This window comes from Xyrauchen texanus, chromosome 35 (genome assembly GCF_025860055.1).
Source record: "Xyrauchen texanus isolate HMW12.3.18 chromosome 35, RBS_HiC_50CHRs, whole genome shotgun sequence".
NCBI lineage: Eukaryota > Metazoa > Chordata > Actinopteri > Cypriniformes > Catostomidae > Xyrauchen > Xyrauchen texanus.
In genome coordinates this window covers 27,388,339-27,413,088 of record NC_068310.1, presented here as the reverse complement: position 1 = coordinate 27,413,088, position 24,750 = coordinate 27,388,339, and the positions used below count along the sequence as shown (strand labels likewise).

Below are 24,750 nucleotides of genomic sequence, written 5' to 3'. Positions count from 1 at the left end.
AATGTATTATAATAATACGTACCCCATAGATTTTAAGTAGACTATTGTTCAAACAGCAACTTTATTTGTTTGCTAAGCCCTTATAATTATTAATATGTCAATAATTTTAATGAACCCCTTTAATTATAATAATTATTTGAATTATATTGTGTTCATATATTAATAATTATTAGATCTAGGTAATGTTCAAACATTTAAATAAATGAATAATGCTTTCAATAACTTTTTGTCAGATCAGTGTAAAATATTGTATTTTGATTGTTTTAACGTTTTGTTTTTAACTTTTTTGATTTGGCATTGGCATTTCTATCACAATCTCACTAATAGAGGAATAATTTTCACAATTATAACTATATGTAACAGGGTAAAAGTGAAAGGAGGAGGCGAGAACCAGACGAAGCATCAAAGGAATATTTAATAAACAAAAAAAAAACAAACAAACATAAACACATACAGGGCAGCTGCCTGTAGCTCTCTCTCTCTCTCTCTCTCTCTCTCTCTCTCTCTCTCTCTCTCTCTCTCTCTCTCTCTCTCTCTCTCTCTCTCTCTCTCCCAAACTGCTGCCTCTGGAGGTCTTTACCCCTCTCCTCAGCTTGTTTAGCCTGATTAGGGGCTGGCCGTGCGTCATCACGGCCCGGACCCACCCTCCTTCTTGCCACAGTATAATAACCAAATGCTAATGTAAAGATTCACATAGTGCATCAGAAAATATTTAAACACATTTTAATTATAAATTACACTTTTTGTAATATGGATGGGTCTGAAATTAAGTTATTTTAAGTTAATGGAGGATTTTTATTTTACTTTTACTCTTTTTTTTATTTCTTTTTTTTTACTTTAACTTTTTAATCATTTTCAATAAATCTTGTTCTTTTTTGCAAGTGACTCTGTATGAAGACTACTGCAGTCCACTCGTGCCAATTAAAAAAAAAAACAAATGCAACTTTTATAATTTCCTCATTCATCATAGTTTTTATGGAATTGAAAACCTGATAATTGCAAAGATATATGGAATGACAATTTGGAGCTTGAACAGCTAATATCAGTAATGCTTGTCAATAACACACTGGCAGACTGTATGTGATAATTAAGTACATTTATAATTAGATTTTCTGCCATTACAAATATTTTTTTTGTGCACCCCCAAATGTGTGTGAACCTCAGTTGGGAACCACTGGACTAAGGAAATACATACATTTAATTCTCTACCAACACGCAGAGATGAATTTCAGACTCTGTATCTGTGTGTGGTGGAGCAAACACAAAAGAAATCCCCAGATGGGCTGTTGGAGCAAAGGCCGATAGTTTGAAGAACAGCATTAGTAATGCCAGGCCACTGTAGACTGTGTTGGAGAATCCAATGAGTCTTAAGTCAGAGGGTTTTTCTCCTTCAGATCCTCACAGCTGACATCTCCCGCTGATGTCACACCATTTCCACCAAACCAGATTGCCCTTTCATTACATGACCTGCCTTGTGCTGTGACTGGTTCAGACTACCGCTGTGAGATTGATTTGTCTGTTTGAGCATGGTCTTGCTGGTGTAATGGCTTATGGAATGCTGCTGTGATTCTCTGGCCAAGTGTGGAGTGGCAGAGCTCAGCAGAGCAGAGAAACCTGCTGTGTGTGTGACAACTGTTGTACAGGCTCCGGCTGGTGATGTAGCACTGCTTGTGACTTCAAGCCAACCGCTTTTGTCTCTTTTATCTATTTTTGTCTCAGTGTCTTTCTCTCTCTCTCTCTCTCTCTCTATACCTCTGTTTTCCTCCCCTCCGTTTCACCTGAGCATGCTTTCTCTCCTCCGCCTGTTACATTTGCTTTGAGCAAATTTAGGGTTGCTTGATGTTGTTTGATATTGATGTTGTTTAATAATAGCATTCGTCTCGAGAGATTAAAAAAAATGATTTGCAAAGATCTTTTTCTTTTGTTGTTTTGTCTGTTATGGTTGCTGTTATTGTTGTCCTTTTTCTCAAAGGAGAGTGGGCTGAATTGGTGATGGCAGCAGAGGTTTTTGAATAGATCTTAAACAGCAGTTCTAGGTGAAAAAGCACCTTGTCTAAGTGCGATTTGATCAGTCGGAATGCTGTCTGATTGGGTATGCACATTCCATTTACAATTGTCCACATAATTGTCTCCAAAAATCTTTAACAAATCCAATCTCTAACCCCACACTATATGCAAGGAGTTCACTACTGTGGTGATTCTAAAGCTGAACAGCAAATTTTGTCATAGTTTCATAGATCATATTGTTTCTTCAAGTTTGAGAGAGAGTTTCTGTTCAACGCTGTCTTCACCGCATATGACAGTTAGTGTTTGAGTTTTGCTGTTGTTTTCCATGTGTCTTATCCATGATCGCATGCTCACGTCTGGATTAAGGGTCTTTCAAAACGCCATATGCTGATGTAGTTCCATTTGGAAGACGTAAAGTTTATGTGTGTGGCCTGAACAACCAGATGCATTTACACTTGGCGGAGTCACGTCTTGTATGCATCACAGATTAAGTCTATCTTGAATGCATCTCGAATGTGTCTTGAAGGGCACTGGGTCTTTTCATTATCATTATCTGATCAGTAAAAACACATGAATTGACCAAGTATAAATACCTTGTAAGTGCTTGAAGTAAGACAAGAAAGCAAAAGACTTGAAGGCTTTTCACACCGCACATAACTCCGGGTTAACCCCTTGTAAATCAACGTTTTGCAGGGTTAACCCATTGTTGCGGTGCCAGAGGTATTCAGTGTGAAATGATGTGGTGTTCGACTGTTCCAGAAAGTTGTTTAGCAACAGACAAACAATCATATAAAGCCTCAGTGCTTTGTACCGTCGCTGAAACTTTCACGCACTGTTTACATTCTTACTTTGAGGGAAACCGGTAAAGTGTTGAACATTGGTGGTAAACGTGATAACTGGCATGATTGAGAGACAGTATTCCATTTTTTTGTGGTATATTTCAGAAGATGAAAGACTTGCAGAGCTGATTTGCTTGCCAACATTTCCACAGAAGAGCAGAACCATTGAGAGGTTGCATATCTGTCACAAGCTGTATTCATCTAGTCATTGTTATTGACACCGCAAATAAGAACGTTAACCTGGGGTTTACGAATGTTCAGTGTGAAACATCCGAACATGAATACCCAGGATTAATTATTAAAGTATGAACTGTGTAAAACATGATACAGGCTAACCCAGGATTCCGTTTTATCCGGGTTTAGAATAAACTGGGGTTAATGATTTCAAGTGTGAAAACCCCTTTGTTCTTTCTGTCTCATGTCAGCTGAAATTGTCACAGAAAGTAAACATAAGAGAAATAAAGTAATCTTTTTCTCTATGTGAGGGGATGAAGTGGTTTGATATGAAGTGGGTCTTTGAGGTAAGATCAGGGATGTAGTGCACAGGTGTGGTGGGAGAGGGGTGGATGGCTCGGCTGGTGGGCTGACGACTGTGTCTCCTCTCTCCCTTGGCAGTTCATGGCATCAAGTGGACTTGCAGCAATGGGAACAGCAGCTCTGGCTTCTCTGTGGAGCAGCTGGTGCAGCAGATACTGGACAGCCACCAGACCAAGCCTCCTCCCCGGACTCACAACTGCCTCTGCACGGGCACACTGGGTAAGGGACAGACAGGAAGGCTGGGGTGAGAGTGGATTTTTGTTTTGTTGAGAAAACAAAAGTAAAAATCGGAGTAAATTGGAATGATATAGAGCCCTAAACAGATAGTATCCTGTAGCAGAACATCTTTACAAAGCACAGATGGATCCTTACCAAATGCAGGCTCAGTGAACACAGTCTAGCCATAGAAAAGACAAACAAGCATGGCTTCCAAAGAAAGAAAGAGTCTGTTTCACGGTGACTCTGGTAAGGTTGAGACAAAGGCACACTTTCTCCTTTACTAGCAAAAATTTCAAGATACAAAAGAAAAATACTTTGAAACAATCTTTTTCCACATTTTCAGGTACTGGAGGAGAGCAGTTATGCATCTTCAACAGCAAAATTTAGATTTGAACTGTACACCCTTAGAAAGTATTAATTAATTTTCTGAGCTGTTAATAGAGTAATATTAATGTCTGTTAATATTTTATGTTGTATTTTGTATTGTTAATAATTTACAATTATTATTATTACAATAATATACTTTTGACACTTTTTTTATTTAACTGTTTTTCTGTGTATTGATGTTTTGCCAATATTGTATCCAAACAATATTTTACATACCAATATTGTATCCAAACAAGATTTTAAGAACAGAGAAAAGCGCAGATTTTTCCAGACTGTTTCCAGATAGCAGCAGGATAGTCTCCACCTGTCGGATTAAATGTCTTATTTGAGTAGAGTAGTGCAGGCTGAGTGTTTCAGAGATGTACTGATTTATTGAGCTGACTGTTGCAATAACACCACTGGAGGGCGTAATGTGCCTCTTAAAGGCCTGTGCTGTCAGAGCAGTCTTTTAAACTCAAGTATATACAATAGATGAGTTTTCACCTTGTACTTCATCACAAATATCTAACACAACACTTTACAGTTCTATGCGGTTGCTCACATAGGGTGCAGAGTTTCTAATGTATTTGCATGTTTAAAGCAAATGAATGTGTGGTGGATGGATTATCATTGGTTGTATGTTTATATAAATTAGTATATTCAGTTGCTAAGTATGCAATAAAATGACTTTCTCATGAAATTATTAATACTGATAATTGACGACCTCTATAAAGACTTCTATTAATCTGTTTGTTTCTTAACATGCATAAATAAGCATCAAAATCTAAACAAGTTTGTTGTATTCCAGTACAAATTAAATGATCCCTTACATTCTATGTGGATCATTCTTTGAACTATTCTTTGAATATAGTTAGGCAGAATGACAGTGTCAGTCACCATTCATTTTCATTGTATCTTTGTGGCTGTCATTCTACTTTTTTGTTACACAGAAGAAAGACAGTCGTATGGGTTTGGAACAATATGTGGGTGAGAAAATTATGGCAGAAAGTTTTTGGGGTGCGAACTAACCCTTTAATAATATTAATAAAGGTTACTTAGCAAATATTGATAATGCTATAGTGGATACTGTTAAAGAGTCATGTGAATAATAGTTTTTGTCTCTCCAGGCGCCGGGAGCAGTGTGCATCATAAATGTAACAGCGCCAAGCACCGCATCATCTCTCCAAAAGTGGACCCTCGCTCAGGTGGCTACAGCAGCGGTCACTCTGAGCTCCAGAATAATGATGTCTCGGAGGGTAAAACAGAACACAGCCACAGCAGCAAGAATAATGCAGGTACAGGAGGAGGGAGTGTACGTGAGAAACGCAACGGCAAAGTCCACAAACCTGTACTGCTACATCAGAACAGCACTGAGGTCTCATCTACCAATCAGGTGGAAGTGCCAGATACTACACAGAACTCTCCTGTGTCCATCAACAGTGGGCTAAACTCTGATCCTGACATGGCTGACAGCCCAGCAGTCACAGGCATGGGCCATGTGGCCTCCGTCATGGGCAGCCTATCCCAGAGTGTCTTCATGTCTGAGGTGACTGGGGACCCCGTCTACAGCATGTCCCCCTCTGGAGGTCCCAATGCTCATATCATGGGCCATGATGCCACCTCCCACAGCCTGGTTTTAGCTGTCACCTCTGACAGCCACAAGTTTGCCTTTCCTGGTAGTGGAACGGCAGATGCCGGTGGTCCTGGAGCAGATGGGCTGTCCATGCTGTCTGCATCCGGTGTCTCTGAGGAACTTGTTCTCTCCAGTAGCCTAGACTCAGGTAGCATTAAAATCCCCGAAACCACTATGAACTTTGATCCTGACTGCTTTCTAAATAACCCGAAGCAGGGCCAGACATATGGGGGAAGTGGATTAAAACGGGAGAATGGTTCATCTGGTGCCTCATCCTCCTCAATAGCTAGCACTAATGGTTTGCAACGCTCGCCATCTATATCCGATTCAAACTATGGCTTCAGTTCTGCACTGGTGAAAAACATCAAGACAGAGGACACTTCCTTCGAACAACAGCTGGCCAAAGAAGGGAGCTACCAGGTGGGGGCAGTAGTGAGTTGTAGTGTTTCCAGTGGTTCAGGCAGCCAGAACTCACTAACCTTGACCCCAGCTGCCTCTCTGCTGCCTTCTGGAGGAGGCCTGAGTCCCAGCACCACACTAGAGCAGATGGATTTTAGTGCCATCGATGCAAAGCAGGACTACTCCTCCAGTGCCACAGCAGTAGGTTATGGCCAGGCAATGAACAACTTGGCTCACCAGAACCAATCTACAGGCTTCTTTCTTCATGATGCACCACAGCCACCCCAGACCCAGCAGGCTAGGCAGAGCTCTGGCCAGAAGACCCACCTACTAGAACATAACTCCCCTGATGGGGCATACATGGGTCTGCAGGTTGTGAAAACAGAATCGCCTAGCAGTAATGGCCACCTGCAACACCATCACACACACCATGGCCAGCACAGAGCTGACTGCAATGGGGGCTCACCCACAGAAGGACAGGGGCAGACTGGCCCCCTTCAGCTCCTGCAGTACCAGGGGAGTTATCCAAGTCTTGGTCCAGAGCATGAGGAGGTGGTTGGCATGAATCAGAGCCACAATGTAGGGTCTGTTCAGACTGGGGCCACAGTGAATGGAACAGATGGTTTGCTGAAGTCTGGTGATCACCTACAGGCATGCGGAGGGGGAAATGGAGAGAGTGGAGAAACTGATCACTTCATACAGCAGGGCTCTGAGAATGGAGTAGGGCCTGAGGCAGTGGCTTTGAGGAATGGAAATGGCACGAGCGGACCCAACAATGCCTCTCAACAGCAACTCCAGCCACTGCTTCAAGGAGCTCATTTGGTTCAGGGGCTCTACAACACTGTGGGGGCTCACCATGGGCTTAGTGGAGGAGCCAACAGTGCAGGAGGCACAGGCATGGAAATCAGCTTGGATCACTTTGACATCTCTTTTGGAAATCAGTTTTCTGACCTAATCAATGACTTCATCTCAGTGGACAGTGGGGCAACTGCTGTAGGGGCAGCAGGCACATTGTACACCCATCAGTTGGTGGCTCCAACTGGGTCAGATGTAACAGCCACCTCGGGTGGAAACCAACAGCAAGGTCAAGAGGATGTAACCAATAGGGCAGCAGGATACAGCCCCTCAGAGCTCTGCCTCCAGTCTTGCTGTAGCCCCCAATCTTTAGGTGGAGGTGTGGGTGGTGGGGGAGGAGCAGGAGAGACAGGCCCGCTGGCCTACATGCATGTTGCTGAAGTAGTGTCAGCAGCAGTGGCCCAGGGCACTCTGGGAATGTTGCAGGCCACTGGGCGCCTTTTCATGGTCACTGACTACTCTCCAGAATGGTCCTATCCTGAGGTATGTATGTTTGAATAAATTGCTTAAAAGGTATCTTTTAATACCTAATGCCTTTAATATCTTTTAGTATCTTAAAAGGTAATTGAAATTTCTATTGTACATATAATTTTTTTCAAGTTATGCTGTGCTCTTAAACATTTAATTGGCTAGAAAATTATCTATGAAAGTGCAGTTTCTATACATTATTTAAAAAAATTAAATAATTATTATCCAGTAATCAAAGAGACTGGAAAAAGTCATGAAAAAGTTATGGAATCATGAAAATTTGTTGGTCAAAAGTGGAATTGTGATGATTGTTTTTAAATATTTAGTTTTTCAAATATATGCTTTCTAGAAGTATGTTTAAATAAAATACATTTAGATTCTGTTTTTCATGGTTTGAAGTAGTGTTGAACACCACCCAGCTGTTTCAGGGTCCCACAGTCATGGAAAAACTGGACAGTTTATAACAGAGAGTAGTTTATAACACAGATTTTCAGGCCTGGAAAAGTCATGAAAAGTAAGTAAATCTTTAAAAAAAAAGTAATGGAAAAGAAATGGAGATTTCTGTAGTGCATATAAATGTTTAAAGTTAGGCTAGTCTTAAATATATATATATATATATATATATATATATATATATATATATATATATATATATATATATATATATATATATATATATATATATATATTTAAAATCCGTGAAATTAAATGTCTTAAATCATGTAGCTGGGATAGGCTCCAGCCCCCCGCGACCCTGTACACAGGATAAGGTGGATGGATGGATGGAAATCATGTAGCCCCATGGCATCCAAATATTGTGCCTTCTTGTTCGCGCATATGCTATTGCGTTAGTACACCACAAGATGGCAGAAAACCCCTGATGGCGCAGATTAACCTCACGTCTTACTTTCAACCATAAGATGGCAGTACAACACAGCATGTAATCAGTTTTTGTTTCCTGAATGTGCTTTGCGGCTTAGGTGTTTTGCTTTTTTCCCCTCACATACTGCCTTTTTTACTGATAAGCCCAAGCCTACACAGTTGAAGTGTTATCAGTGATAATAAGGTTTGTTGCATGTTTCAGGGTGGAGTGAAGGTGTTAATCACAGGACCATGGCAGGAGGACAGCAGTAGCTATGCTTGCCTGTTTAATCAGATCTCTGTCCCGGCCTCCCTCATCCAGCCTGGAGTATTACGTTGCTACTGTCCTGGTAACTTCACATTCATGCACAGCAGTTACATGTGCTTACTAATCAATATGCCAAATTTGAAGAACTGAGAAGTTATATAGAAAGAATTGTGATTGTTAAAAGAAAATATTGCACTGTAGATTTTAATGAATCCTTCTGAGAGGCTTCACAGGTCACTGCTGATGAAGAAGAGAACTGCATGAACTGTCATTGGTGGCAATGTGATTTTCTCTCATCCCTTTAATTACTGGCTTGTTTGTCTGCAGCACATGACACAGGCTTGGTGACTCTGCAGGTGGCAGTAAGCAGTCAGATCATCTCTAACTCAGTGGTGTTTGAGTATAAAGCCCGTGCACTGCCATCTCTGCCTTCATCCCAGCACGACTGGCTGTCTCTTGACGGTAGGTCTCCTTCCCTGTCTCTTTCTGCATTTGTGAAAAAGTCACTCCTAAATCTAGAGCCCATCATTTGACACTTGATTACGCACTTAGTATTATATAAAATCTCAGAAAATTACAGAACTTGAAGTAGGTTTTATAATGATGGTGTCTTGTCCCAGACAAGAGAGAGTGTATGTATAGCACATGTAGTTAAAAGGATAGTTCACATAAAAATGTGTCTTTCTTTCATGGAACTCAAAGTACATGTTTTGCCTAACAACATCTTATTTTGAGTTCATGGAAAAAGTTAGGTAATACAGGTTTGGAACAACATGAGGGTGAGTAAATGTTGACCATTTTCATTTTTGGGTGAACTATTCCAACTTCAATGTGCAGTGTTCGTTTTATAATAGACCTGTAGATGGGGGGTATAGTGTGGGTTTGGTAAAAATACTGTTGCAGTGTTCTGTTGCCTCACAAGTCACCACCAGTGCTGTATGTAATGTATTTGAATTGGACAAGCAAAGGTAAAATGTACTATTTAGAGCTAAATGCAGAGTAGAGCATCCTGTAAGCAAGAAGAATGTGCTCTAAGGGATTTAAGAACAGCAGGAAGAGCTTTTGATGCTTGTTTTGCTCTTTGTGCTTTAATCTAGCTGTGGCAGGGCAAGCATAAAGGAGAGGAACGGACGCATTAATTTATATAAGTGGTTAATACTTTAAGGTCAAGGGGAAGGGCAGTCTTCAAATAGATCTCTGACTACTTTGATGAGCTTTGTGTGACATAAGACATTCTGAAGTTTGATTGCTTCTTCACATCTGGCTTTGCTTTGTATCTTTGTATATACTCTTTATATACAGCGCTTTTTATGTCTGTAATTTATTTACACAAAGATTTTATTAATGGGATAGTTCGCCAAAAAAGAAAATATTGTCATCATTTACTCACCCACATTTTGTTCCAAGCAAACCTGACTTTTCTTTTTTTTTTTTTTTTTTTTTTCTTTTCTGTGGTTGAATCTTTATCTCATGCAATGAAAGTGAATTGTGACTTTGTATGTGGAACTAAGAAAGTCATGCTGGTTCAGAACAGCATGAGAGTAAGTGAATGATGAATTTGCATTTTTGGGTGAACTATCCCTTTAATATCAAGTATACAAAGTTTGTTTAGGATGCAGTAAAAGAGGGGCTAGAAAAATATGACATTTGACTCAGAACCTCAGTAAAACATTTTAACTTTACCTATTCCTTTAACTGTTCCAGTCTGAATGCAGGCAAAGGGAATACATCTCACTATCCCATTGCTGTGGGGTATTTGCCTTCTTAAAACCTGGCAAACCAAATACAATCCCACACACATGCTTCATTGCCAGCCAGACTAGCTCAAACTGAGGCTGTGGCATCAAAGGGCTTGTGAAAATATTGGAGCATATGGGCTAATCGGCACACCTGCCAATTTGAGGTCCGAAACTCTAATCTGCTTGCACTGATCAGCTGAGGGGAGGTTTAGTCATGATAAACTATCCCAATTAATGGTTTGACCAGCAAGGAGAGGCAGCCAGTGTACAGATACAGCATATGTTGGACAAGCCTGATGTTTGGAGAGCTAAAAATTAAGCCATACCTGGACAGATGATCGCACATAACAGTAAGAGGGACCTGGGAGCTTACACTGTGTTCTGATGATGGCTGAGTGCTCCGTCTCCTATGAGTCTGGAAGAATATGAGAGTGCCAGTGCCTGTGTGTGGTGCTGTGCTTGTTGGGGGCGGGCGGGGGGTGAGTGTTGTTACTGCAGTGTGCATTGACAGGGTAAAGTAGGGCATTTTGGAGGAGCCTGTTGAAAGGGACAGCTGCAATGCAGGCAGCCCTTAAGGGAGAGAAAAGTAGTAACAGAGGAATAAGGCCCCACTTAGAAACCCGTCTACAATTCAAATAGAAGAAATACCAGACAGAACATTGCCAGCCATGCAATTGTTCACCTCATCTCTCTAATGGCATTTTATACACTGCTGTCTGAGTGTCCTCATAATGGTGGCAGACTTGAGTCACATTTATATCAGGTTATTCATAAAACATGCAAATGTCTAATGGTTCTAGTTGACAACAAAGAAACAATAGGCTGATTTTATACATGTTTTGTTTTTTAGATGGCGTGCTCAAATATGTAGAGCTGATGTATTTTTATGTTAAAGTTAAATCCCAGTTTGATAGAATCAACTAGAAGGAAGCCATGCATACTAGGCAAGGCAAGTTTATTTATATAGCACATTTCATACACAATGGTAATTCAAAGTGCTTTACATAGAAGAGATAAAAATAAGAATAATTGAAACAGTTTAGAATATAAAATAAAATAAAATACAGTTTAAATAAACTTGCCTTGCCTTGCCATGCATACTAGGTTGATTTCACCTAAAAAAGTTAAGACTGTGGTGCTATCAAATCATTCCTTTGTTTGTTAAGCAATCTTTCCAGCCCAACACAGCAACATTGGCTTGAACAACTGACTAATTTTGGGCAGTACGACATGTATATCTTTGTAGAACCAATGTTAGACAGTTTGTAAACAGTCCCAATGTCTGAATTTTTATGCTTCCTTAATACATACAGCAGTATGTCAAATGAGTTGTATTTCGAATCCTCAGTATTCATAAAGAGTACCCGAGAAATACATGGATGACCTATTGCATCCGGGAAGGTTCTGAAGTGTGCATCCACTGAACACTTCCCCCTACTATCCCCCAGTGCCAAAGGAGCTGAGCAGATGTTAGACATTGCAGAACCACGGACAGCTCCTTTCAACTGTAATTGCTATAAATACCAAAACATTTGTTTCCTGTAATTAAACTGTACTTGATAATGAAAACCAGCATAAATAATTTTTACAGTTGTTGCTACTGTAGCACATGTTCCCGTATAGTATATGTCCGGTAATGTATTCATACTTCTACTACTACTACTACTTCTACTACTTCCTGCATACCTTAAGAACATTTTTAAGAAAGAAAAAAAAATTCTCCCATCATTTACTTACCCTCATGCCATCCAAGATGTGAATGACATTCTACAAAAAGCACATAAAGGCAACAAAAAAGTAATCCGACTGCAGTGGTTAAATACATGAATTCAGAATATGATATGTGTGCATGATCAATATTTAAGTCCTTTTTTAATATACATTTTCCTCCCTTTCAAGTCACTAAAAAACAAAAGGAGAACAAGTCTTAGGAGAGAAGGAGAGAAGATAGCACTTACCATACGTTTCCACTGGCGCAGAAATAAATCCACTCACCCCGCCTAACACGCTAGACAGCTATCGCTTTGGTGTTTGCATGCTTGTAATATGTAAAGTTAGCGTGTATTGACTCTCATTGTCTTCAGTATTTGAGCAATAATATTATCTTATATATGCACGATTACAGTTGGAAAGATTTATGGAACAGTGTTGATTTATTACACTTTTGCTTACCCAGCCACAGTATTGCCACAATGAATGCATGTAATCATCATTTAAAGTCTGTTTGAAGTCAGAAATATACATGACGATGTGATTAAAGCACTGAATCTTGAAGAAACTCCAGCATTAACTGCAAATATAAAGCGTTTATGACAGACATCACTGCTTTCAGCTCACACTGATTGGCTGCCGCCCACCATTTTTCGTTCCTCATTTGAGAATTCTCAAAATGTTTTATGCTTTTGACCACTCTCAATGCTTTCTCCACACCGCTGTCAATCCCACAATCTACCTCCAGAGTGTGGCGCTCGATTTCAATAGGAATGAATTGAAAACGCTCTCTCACCTTCGCTCACAATGTGCCTGGTGAAACGTACTGTTAGGAGGGCTGGTGAAAGTGGAAAAAAATAAATACTTAAATATTGATCTGTTTCTGATCCTATCACTTCTGAAGACATGGACTGAACTATTGGATCAAATCCAAGCCGCTAAAAGGGATGGAAGAGATCTCCACGTTGGGTTCCTGGACCTCGCCAATGCTTTTAGCTCAGTTCCTCACAACCTTCTTTGGACTGCATTCAACTACTTCAGTGTCCCAGAGGCAATCACTTCCCTTGTCAAAACCTACTTCCAGGACATGCAGCTATGCTTGACGAAAGCAGAGTACACCACAGCATGGCAGGATGTACCATCTCCCCGCTAGCCTTCACCATGGCCATGGAGGTCATCATCAGAGCATCACGGTGGGTGGTGGGAGGAGAGCAGCTAAAACCTGGCCTGCGGCTCCCTCCCATCAGGGCATACATGGATGACATGACCACACTCACTACAACCAAAGCATGCACAATGCGACTGCTGAGAAAGCTGCAGGAGAACATTGAGTGGGCCCGGATGAAAATAAAGCCGAGCAAGTCTAGGAGCATATCAATCATGAAGGGGAAGCTGTCAGAACAACACTTCGACATTGGTGATGAGCCCATACCATCTGTGAGTGAAAAGCCAGTCAGAAGCCTGGGACACTGGTATGATGCAAACCTCAAGGACACATATCAAGTGGACCAGCTTAGGCAGGACACCACCAACAGCCTAGAGAGTATCCATAGGTCCTTGCTTGTTGGCAGTTTGAAGCTCTGGTGCCTTCAATTTGGTCTCCTACCCCAGCTAATATCGCCATTGACCATCTACAAGGCCTCAATATCAAAGGTCAACAAGTTGGAGAGGATGATCAGCTCATTTGCCAGAAAGTGGCTAGGTCTCCCCAGGTGCTTTAGCAACATAGGGCTCTATGGAAAAGGCATCCTGGAACTTCCTATCTCCAGTCTTTCAGAGGAGTTCAAGTGCACCAAGGTAAGGCTGGAGATGACACTGACAGAATTCCGTGACCCATGTGTAGCCCAAACTGCTCCCACCCTGGCAACAGGGAGGAAGTGGACCCCATCGGCAGCTTCACAGCAGGCAAAGTCAGCCCTCAAGCACAGGGACATTGTTGGCCACATGCAACAAGGGAGAGGGGGCCTCGGCCTTGGAGAGAGCAAACCATCCTGGTACAGGGCAACTCCATCTAAGTGACGAGGACTCGTGGAATGAGGAGGTGCGCCAGCAAGAGCAGGCAGCAAAGTGCACAAAGGCTGTTTCTCAAGCAAAGCAATGGCAGAGAATGAGTTGGGAGGGAGTTGAGAAGAGAAAGTTCTCTTGGAAGGAGTTGTGGGACATGGAAGCATTTCGAACCAGCTTCATTATACGAGCCACATATGATGTCCTGCCATCTCCCAAAAACCTTAGCCAATGGTACGGCGAAGACCCTACATGCGCTGAGGAAGGAGGGTGCCCACTTGAAAACCCTGAGATGTCATCATCGTTCCCGCTCATAACAGCAAGGCCTCAAGGTATGTGCAACACACAAGGGATTGTATCACCTAGTCCTAAATATAATCAATTGGAGTCATATGGATTACTTTTATACTGCCTTTGTGCTTTTTGGAGTTTCAAAGTGTTGGTCACAATTCACTCAGACATTTTTCTAAAAATGTTGTTTGTGTTCATCAGAAGAAATTAAATCATACACATCTGGGATGGCACAAGAGTGAGTAAATGAAGAGAGCATTTTCATGTTTGGGTGATCTATTCCTTTAATGCAGTACATACAAATTAAGACTCGGCTCGTGATAATTTTTGCCTTTCCATTTTGTGACTTTGTGCCACAGAAACAAAATTTTAGCTTTAAATAATACATTTTTTAAACAAACTTTTATTCATGAATGTGGCAGGGCGGAGGGCGGGCCGGGTTGTGATTATACACACCCGGTCCCTTATCAGGCTAATTAAGCCTCAGAGAAGGATAAAGGCCGATGACAGACGGTGGTGCAACGAGAGAGAGATAGTTTACGGACATGTCCGTCATGTGTGTTTGTGTCTTTTAAGTTATTCATTAAAATATTATTTATATTATCAAGCCGGTTCTCGCCTCCTCCTTGCCCATCTTAACCCCTTTACAATGAATTAAATGCGTAAATTGTTATACCAGTGTTTAAGGTGCAGAGTCAAAATATTGGCATGAATTAATTTATAAGAATACACTTACTTTATGTGCCCAGTAAAGAAAGTGTGCGAGCCTATTTTTTTATGCATTGTACTGCAATCATACATTTATGATAATATTCCAAGAAGTTATCAATAAGTTTCTTACTGTATTTTTATTTTGTTTCCCTTAAAGTTTTATTAACTTAATTAGAAAAAGGTACATTTAGTGGCTTAATAAGCTTGCCTGACTTATGGTAGCATTTACAAGTAACTTGAACCATATCGTAAAATGCAGTCGTTGTTTGCATCTGGTGGTGTTTGCACAGTATACAATATGCAAGGAAATCACAAAGCTGTTTTATAAGTTTTTCCTGACTTCTTTAATGTTTTAAAGTGTAATGTTCCAAGGTTAAGTGCATTTGCCAAAGCAACCCCTACTGGTTAAATTGGACAAAATATCAGTGGAATGCACATCAAAGTTATGCTTGTTAGATTCTCAGCATAGGGCCGTCTCTATTTAATGATAAACCCAGCTGCTGACTTGTTTCGCACTTGGCTGATGTTGATGCTGCTTCTACTGCACCGACTCTCACTCCCGTCTATTAAACCACAGCCTGTTTCTATATAGAGCACCACTGTCAAATAAAACGATTTGGAGACAAACCTCAACGTCTGCTATTTGACACACAATTCATCCTTTCCTTTTATTGGTGTGCTCTGATGCTTTAAAGGCACACAGCTGCCTGCCTTGATTTGTCATAATGCAGAATGGGGGCGGGGCTTTGATTCTTTCTGCAGCATTGCAGGTACGAAGCCACAGGCTGGACAAAAAATGAAGTCGTGCACTGTAACCATGAGCAATATATTGTCTGCTTTTCCTGTTCGTTTTGGCCACCGATTAATCAATGATGCAAAAACAGCCGTTCTAGATATACTGCCAGGACAACGACATAGTCTATTTTTGTACAACTGGCTATGATTTGAATAAAGAAAAAAAGCAGATGTGCAATCATTTGTCTGACTGCGTACAAAAAGAACCCAGAAACGCTTAGAAACACTTTTCCATTCGCTGAAGCGTTATGTGTAAATTCATGTTCCAAACTTCCTTTGATAGGCGTTTTCGAAAAACAGAGGAAAATTATAAAGTATTTATGGGGAAACAGCGCCACACCACTTGCCACACAATAATATGTTCGACGTTTCCTTCCGTTTTTTGCTTTCAAAGTCTTCGTGGCTCGTGGAAAAACTAGGACGTCTGTTTACCTGCGGCACGTGCGCAGTGTCTCCTCGCGCGTATGGTCAGTACGGAGGGGGCAATAGTGCTTAAGTAAATATGGGCGGGGGGAGTAGGAGAGTAAGTGAGCGGGCTTTAGATTTCTCTCTCCTCTTGCACGTCGCTTCTCCACTTTCTTCTATTGTTGATGAGACCTTTTAGGACCGTCCCCCAGTAAAAAGGATATTTATGTCGCCCTACATAAGGGGATACCGCGTAAGTGAGACACGGCCAGTTGGGACGTTGTGGTCAGGATGCCGATGAATGACATCTGCTTTTCCTAAAGACACGAGGAACGTGTGCTTTACAGGGGACCTCCATGGACAGTGAAATAGAAGGTTGGACATGTTTAAATAAACCTAGTGTCTGTGTAGTCTTATCTCTGAGCGGGGAAGTTACTACCTGTGCTTAGCCTACTTTAAAACCCAAGATGTCATTTTACAACTGTGGAAGACCAAGTTGTAGTGTGAACATAGTCATTGCTTTCACCTTTTACATTTTACATTTACACTCGTGTCTTTTATTTCATTATTTTAAACTTTAAAAAAAATTCAACGACATGAACGTAGATGTTATACGGATAAGTCCGTTTATGCTGTAGACTCCAGTTCACTGGTTTTGACCGAATCTCTATCGATTCGATGTTTTCAGCGTCAATTCTATTCTTTAGATAGTTCCCTAAACTTCACGTGGCAACTTCCAAAATCGACACAAGAACTCTGGTCTTCAACAAACATTGCTATTAAGTTTGTTTCTGTCCTGGTCTCAAGCCGAACTTGAGAAGACCACCAGATCGTTCAGACTTGGTGACAAATAGATAGTTACCTTGGGCTATTTCGTAGATTCTCCTAAATTTACGAATTTTACAGTTTGAAAAATATTTAAAAGGTTTCAATTGACGGGAATGCACGCGCCGTCTCAGTCTCATATCAATCTACTACTGAGTGAGGAATGTCGAAGATCCGCTTATTTGACACTCCACTGCACCAAAATGCTAGAAAATGCACAGAATTTCAACTGTGTGAAGCTTTGTGATCATTTAGGGGCTTGCTGTAGTCGTGACCGTAGTGTGCATTATGTGTGTAACCACAGCATTCGGTGTGTTCTGTGCTGTTGTTTTCAGCACCAAGGACAGCTACGCACCCTCCATACCTCAAAGTGAGGTCGTGAAACATGCAAAAACATGAGAAGTTCATCAAATGAGCTTTATTTTGCTAATGGTTACGGTTTATGGCGGGAAAATAAAGATGGAAAATCATTAGACTCGTGCTTGGCTCTTTCCAAATGTCCATGCCCAACAACCTGTTGATAGTTACACTGAATTGAGAGAGTGTTATAGAGTTATCCTTCATAAACTTGACAACCTCACAGCTTCTTAAACATCTCTAAACAAATATTCTCAAACAAGTATGATTTTTGTATTTTAAGATTGTCAGTAGTTTTGTAATGTAAGGGTTTCAGCAGTGTATCATCGGTTTTGTTAATGAACATTCAAATGTATCTTTTTTGCAACATTGTCATAAATACTGTTGGTTTGAATTTTTTATTTTTTTCATAAATGTATCAACCAGAAAATAATTGCATATACTCATGAAATGTATTTTCATGAAATGTATTTGTACACCATTTATTGTTCATCGTGTTGGTATTTTAACCACTAAAATATATTCATTTTATCTCAACTCTAGCAATATTCGTATTTATTTGTTCTGAGTGGACACTTTTATTGAATTGCTCCTCATTTGAAGTATTGCAGGAAATAACAGAACAATTAATCTGATTTTTAGAGAACCTCTGGTCTGGTTGTTTAATAGAAAGCTGAGGTCATGAATGTCAACTTGTTGAGAAAATGTGTGTTTCTGCAGCATACAACCATGGATTGTACCCTTACCTGTAAAGAGCTGTAATCTTCTTGCACGGTCCCAAACATTCTTGACTGATTGCTCTCTGCCAGAATTGACTTGTTAGGCTTGAGAAACATGTTGATTTACATTATAATAGACATTGCATTTCAAACTTTGTGTTTGACATGTTTGATTGATGAAAGCAGTATTTTTCTGTGGTCAGTCTCTATAGGTATGCCTCTGGGTTTCATTCAAGACTGATTGTTAGAATATGTTACATGAAAATTCCTAATATATTATTATTATTAATATTATTATCATAATATTCCCAATCTGAATAGGTATGTGCTAACAATGCTGTTTCAGGCACTACTAAGAAAATCCAATTTCTCACAGTAAAAATCCAGCTCATATATCTTAACAACCCAGACAAGTGCAGAATACTTTCTACTTTATTGCCTCCTATCTTACACGATGTGCCTCAAGGGCATGATTGTTAATTGGTGCTAATTCAGACAGCAGTTAGACAGATTGGTTCAGTGGGCCTTAGATTGTTAGGGGCATGCTGAAATTGATTGAAAATTAGATTTGTTAAAGCTTGAGCTTAGGGGCTTGTCTGTTTTTAAGAAGAATGATAAGCCAGTCGAGTCTCTGGAAATTAAGGTATTGTTGAGGAAATGACAGAAGCTATGCTGATAGAGTAATAACAAGAGCCAAATCAAACTGCTGATGAAAGAGTTTTCACTGTTAAATTTATCACAGAAAAATATTCAACATTGTAAACTGTAGTCAGCATGGCTGCTGGTTGTTTTGTACGCCATGTCTGAATGATGACAGCAAAGGCTGAGCAAAATGTAGCTGACTCACATAAGCAGTAAAGTTATTAGTAACAGTATGAATGAGTCTTTTGTGAATTTTTAGTGGACTGGAACATAAACAAATTGTGTTAACTATTCAGAATTCAGCAGGACTGCTCATAGTATTTGTAATGTATTAATCTGGCCCAAAAGCCAAGTACAAAAAAACATTTTGTTTGTGAATGGATAAACCGTGTCACACAATGGTACATAAATTAGGAGATTTAACCATGGAGGATGGGTAAAGCAGTTAGCTCACAGTGAAGCCTGGCCCTGATTTAATTTGATTTGCTGCTTGTTTGCATGGATACTAAATTAAGGGAGATCCATTCAACCAGAAACGGACAGCAGTAAAGGTTGCCGTAAAAGTCCATGCTGTGTTCTGGGAGGCTGTTCAACTTACTGTATATGCAACTAACAGAACCTTTTGTTCCACTCACAAGCAGATTACATAATGGATATATATATTTTAAATTGTGAACTTGTCTCTTTCTGTCATGAGGGTTGCTTCATGAGTTAATAAGAGTCTTTATTTTAGTTTATTTTTTTGGTTTGTTAATAACATTTATTTGAAAATTGTTCTCAATGTAGTAAAGAGAGGCTTAATACTGCCTTTTATTACAGCCTTGTCTCACAGAATAATGGTACAATACATACAGTTTTGCTAAATAATATTTTTGTGTATCACAGTGCTTCATGTTAAAATGAACACTACAGGCACTTTCACATAAGTCACAAATCACATGTTCCACATCTAACCCTTTTTACTATAGTTAATACATGACTTGTGAGGATGCATTTTAAAGTTGCCATTACACAACCAATTAAATTTACAAGCTTGTTTGATCAGGATTAAATTGTGCTGCACCTTAACTGATAGAGTGATGCACTTGCGATGCGGAGAATGCGAGTTAACCGAAAGTGTCATAATCACCACAAAATGGCTTGGTTGTACATTTAACCTCAGAACTGCCGCAATACATGTCCCACATAATATCATTTTGCTGAAATGTTTCCACAGTCACATAATTTTCATGAGATCTGGCTGCTTTATAAAGTCTTGGGGATGCAACTTTTGCATAGGCTCTCTAATCAGACAATTTCTGTTTCACAGCACTCCATCATAATGTAATGATAACCCAGGGTTGATTTGATTTGCAATTTATACAGCCTATCCTGTTGTTGTCTCTCCTTATCTTGTCATTTATATGGTCCCCCACAAATAAGCCCATATATCATGAGTTTTGAGTCAAACTTGTATCCAAAATGCCATGTCACAGGTTTTCTAAACCAGCTATCCCCACATTCTTTCAAAACTTGACATTTTCCAGAAGGGTCACACATACATGCTAACCTAATCAGTCGCTAGTATTCTTGACTGAGAAACAACATGTATGCAACAGTGAACTGCCATTGCCAGCATGAATAAACATTACCTGCAAGAGCTGAGCTTTCATACACAGCAAGTTAGATAGCTGAAGGCTCAGTACAGCACCGAGTACAATATTCTCAAAATCAGGGCAGGATTCAAACAGTGTTTTAATCACTCCATTCTTGCTGTTACACCTGGGAAAAGGAGCGTTATGTTTGTATGCATGTAGTGATATTATAGAGCTCTTTGCAGCACTGGCATTCAGTCCTTGCTCGTGGCACTTTTGAAGTCTAGACTGAAAAGGACTTGTTCTGTGTAAGCATTGGTGTTCTGGGATGGGACACTCACTGAGGCCTCAGCGGTGTGTAATAGTGCTGCCTGCAGTGATATTCGGCTAGCAGACAAGACAACATAGAAATTAGGGGTACACCGATCGACCACCAATGATGAAGATCGACCAATCTTCATCTTCAATCTGTGATCAGCGATCAGATGATCTTTTTTGCAGCACGCAGAGAATCACACATACACTGCTACTATAATGAATGAGCGCTTTCTCAGCCCTTGATGCATGACAGTGTGGCCTTTGGAGGGTGAATTGTTGATAATTATAATTCATGAATTTAAACTTCCAGATATGCTGTTAGTCAGATGAATATGCAGGTTTGTTTTTAAGAATGTTTAAGAATTACATGTGTATAAATATTAAATTGCCCATTTTCTAGAGCCATTATGGTAGTATCTCTGCTGTGTGTGATGATCTCATGGTTTTTACTGCTTACCAGTATGTCACAATGACCTTTTGATATTGACAACAGAACTATTAATAACTGTTTCATAACAAATAATTGTTAGCAATTCACAATTACATTAATTAATGTAATTTTAATGTAATTTTGATAACTTTGTAAAAAGATTTCATTCGTTAACTTTAGTTAATGCATTAGGTATCATGAACAAGCAATGATCGATATATTTTTACAGCCTTTATTAATTGTAATGTTAGTTTAATTTTAAAATTACAGTTGTTAGTTCATGTTAGTTCATTGTGTATTAACTAATGTTAACTAATACAACTTTGTATGTAATAGCTGTTAAATGTAATGGGATATGTTGTAAAAATTGTAATTGTAATTGGCCGATCTTAGTTTTAAAATTTGGATATCGATATTAGCCTCAAATTTCCTGATCTGTGCACCACTTATAGAAATGCACTAATCTTTCCAACTGCATACATTTAAATAGCAATTTAGCATTTGTTTATGGTGTTTCAACACTAACATATTTAAAGATACACTAAGTTTTTCTTATTAAAAAAGATTTACACAAAGACAAGAATAGCGTTTTTTAGAACAATGTTGAAAATTATGAACAATTACATGAGATGAAGGCTCCAGTCATATCAGAAACCCTATAAAAGCTGTTTAATTTTCCACAGAGCACGTCACCCCCTTATGGGCACTGCCATGTTGACAGCACATGACACTGTGTCATTCAATTGAGTGAGGTACTACCACTAATAATGACAATAATAATAACATATTTACATTTATATAACACTTTTAGCCAATGCACAAACATAAAAGCATTTGTAAACAAACCAAGCAAACCAAACATTGTATCCACAAACTCAATATACTTACTACAAAAAACAACTGAGCCCGAGTCAAGAGTATAGTCCAGAGTGATGTACCAGCAGGAGTGATCAAAAAGACAGTCCAAACAGAATTAGTGCAAGTGAAAAGATAAAATGCCCAAACAATGGGGAGTTATGAAATAAACCGCTACGTCCTGCATCTCTCATTGCACGGATGAATGGCGCGACATCAAAGGCAAACGCAAGCACAAGGCAGTGTTCAGCTGGCCGAGACCTTGTGAGTCACGGATGCCTGGTCACAGTCCAGCATGCAACAATGCATGAAAATGCATATGGATTCAATCCAAGAATGTCCATAATAGGGATGTGTGTAGTATGAGACAGAGAAAAACAGTTAAACAGAAGTTAAACAAACATCTTTGGTGTGAAGCGGCAGCAAACAAGCTTCCAGTATCCAACACGATAGGTGTCAGTATAGAGTCAAAACCACAAGTACTGCTGGGATTGATGGAATGAGTAAAAGCCGGATCAAATTCTACTGAGCCCCTGTCCCAAATGGCACACGAAGCCCTTCCTCTGTGTCCAGACTTTGGTGGCGTAAGCAAATGCAGACAAATGGGGTGCTTATCAGTAAGTCCACGATGGTACATGAGTTATAAAAGTATGCATTTGGGGCCGACTTCAAGATGTCAATCAGAAGTATTTTTATACATTGTTTCTCAAATTATTATTAGAAAAGTCATGACAATGATAGATAGGTAAAAGGAACACACTTTAAACTCACTCTTGAATATTTGTTTTTAATAAATAATTCCTAGCACCACACTAACAATAAGTATTAGACAATTTAATCATGAAAGTGCACATATAACTACAGCAACAAAACCCCATCGTTTTAAATATTTAGAGAACAAATAAATATGATTCCAACATATGGATAGTTACAGGCAGATGCTTATAACACAGTCAAATATAAAGGAAGGAGAACATACGTCTCACACACCGACATACATGTAGAGTGCAAAAATAATACAAAATACATATACATATATATCACTAATAGACCAAACTATACACATCAGCCTAAAATGTGGTACTATATACACAAGAAAAGCAAGTGATTAACTGTTGACAATCAGGAAAGAATTATTATTGAAATCAACATTTAATCTGCAATTGACATTGCCTCATCTGCCATGATTTCTCCTCCAGCTCGGAAAGTAGTCTTTTCTCCAGCTGTTGGATTGTAGTCTGCTGTGGAGCTCACACTGATGCTGGCTCAGCCAAAAGGCAAATTGATGGCACAAAGAGGGGGGAACACCAGCATCCTGTTGTGAATACCAGCATTCAAAACACAATATAAGATGTTTTCTATAGCAGGGAATGCTTAAACATTATGCATGTCAACTTTACTAGTGTCATTAAATCACTCACTAAAGTTGTCTGTGCAAACCCATACAAGTTATAGTAAACCCTGTAACTTGTGCATGCTATCAAGCACAGATCAATAATTGCTAATTACATAGAGAAAATATAAAATCCTCCCACAAGAATTGTGTAGATAAAGATGATTTAGGGGCCATTGACACTGAGCATGCTTTTGCAACTGTTTGTTTTCAATTGTTTGCCCATGTAAACGTGCTAGATGGATATTTTTGACTGTTGTGCCGCATCTCGCGCAGGTGAACCATGTTTTTTAGATGGCAACTTTAGTGCACGAATGCGATTGGTGTAAATGGTCCCTTAGAATGCGTTACCAAGTAGTTCATTGTCCATAGAATGGAGTGTTGTTGTGCATCTGGATATGTCCCTTTGGGGCAAGAAAGGTCAGCACTGAACTACTGCTGGATCATGTTCCCACTCTTCTTTGTGAGAAATGATAGGGTGAATGCAGATGGTAGGCTCAGCTGGGAGAGTCTCTGCCAATGACACGCCCCCTCTTCTCTTCTCAATATTAGCCTGTGTCAACAAGCGGAGCCAAACTCAGGAAAGGGGGTTCTCCAGCATACCATTATTCTGGAGAACTGGGGTATTATCCACCACCTGATGGACATGCATGAGATTTTGTGATGTCTGAATTAGAGGCTGTTTTACACATGGATTGGGTAGAGCTATTCAGGCTAGTCAAGCAAATGGTCCTCCTGCTTACCTGTGATAGGGTTTACTAGCAGATGCTTTTAAAGGTCTCTGCCTAATTGTTTAGGTAAGTTAGCATGTCAGTATTGGTCCTGGTGGTTCACGCTCAGGTTGTCAACTACTTTGATAATTATATGATGTCTGTCTTATCTCTTATGACATTTTTGGCCAGTAAAATCTGGCTATGTTCCAGAGGCGGCTGGTGATTTTAAAAAGAGGGAAGGCACAGATTTCAGTAAAAATAAGTGTACTTGCATATATTGTTTTTATTTTATTATTTATTTCATCAAGTCTCTGATTTTTTTAGGTTTAGGTTTTGTTTAGGGTTTTTTTTTTGGGGGGGGGGGGTTCTAGTTAGGTAACTTAAATGAGAAGTCTGCTCTCCTATTTTTGGCACGAAATGGTACATTTTGATTTGATTGATTTCTTCAAAATTAAGTCAATAACATTAGCAGTGTCTGGCATTTTGCCCCCAAAAGCAGCTATGTTGCCACCTTCCAAAACAAAATCAAAAATATGTTAACTAGTGAACTTACTGAAAGAAAATATAATACCAAAAATACTGAACCTTATAATTACAATTTGTTTTACAACATATACATTTGCCAATGATAAATTTAAGATTTATAATCACTAAATTAATTGGATTAATTAAATTTCTTGTGCACCGCCGATCACTCTGCACCTACTGAATGACTGTGAGACTCAAAATCTTGTCTTCAAGCAATTGAAACTCCAAAGTCTGTTCACCCTATAGTGGATTGCATCAAAACTAGACCTTTTACAGAGACCATTTTCAG

The 24,750-nt window shown here is 39.5% G+C and overlaps 1 protein-coding gene across 8 annotated transcripts in view; it reads left to right on the top strand.

The window, feature by feature from the left end:
- The window catches only part of LOC127628420 (calmodulin-binding transcription activator 1-like), a 588,851-nt gene that overhangs the window by 536,303 nt on the left and 27,798 nt on the right, over positions 1–24,750 (top strand). For 6 of the 8 annotated variants that reach the window (XM_052105152.1, XM_052105151.1, XM_052105150.1 and 3 more), the window contains 4 exons: positions 3,462–3,602; positions 5,096–7,338; positions 8,408–8,534; positions 8,780–8,914. In XM_052105152.1, coding sequence (XP_051961112.1) covers positions 3,462–3,602; positions 5,096–7,338; positions 8,408–8,534; positions 8,780–8,914 — 2,646 coding nt within the window. Of the gene's footprint in view, positions 1–3,461; positions 3,603–5,095; positions 7,339–8,407; positions 8,535–8,779; positions 8,915–16,414; positions 16,483–24,750 lie in introns of those variants that run through there. The other 2 variants (XM_052105154.1, XM_052105156.1) reach the window with 2 other exon arrangements.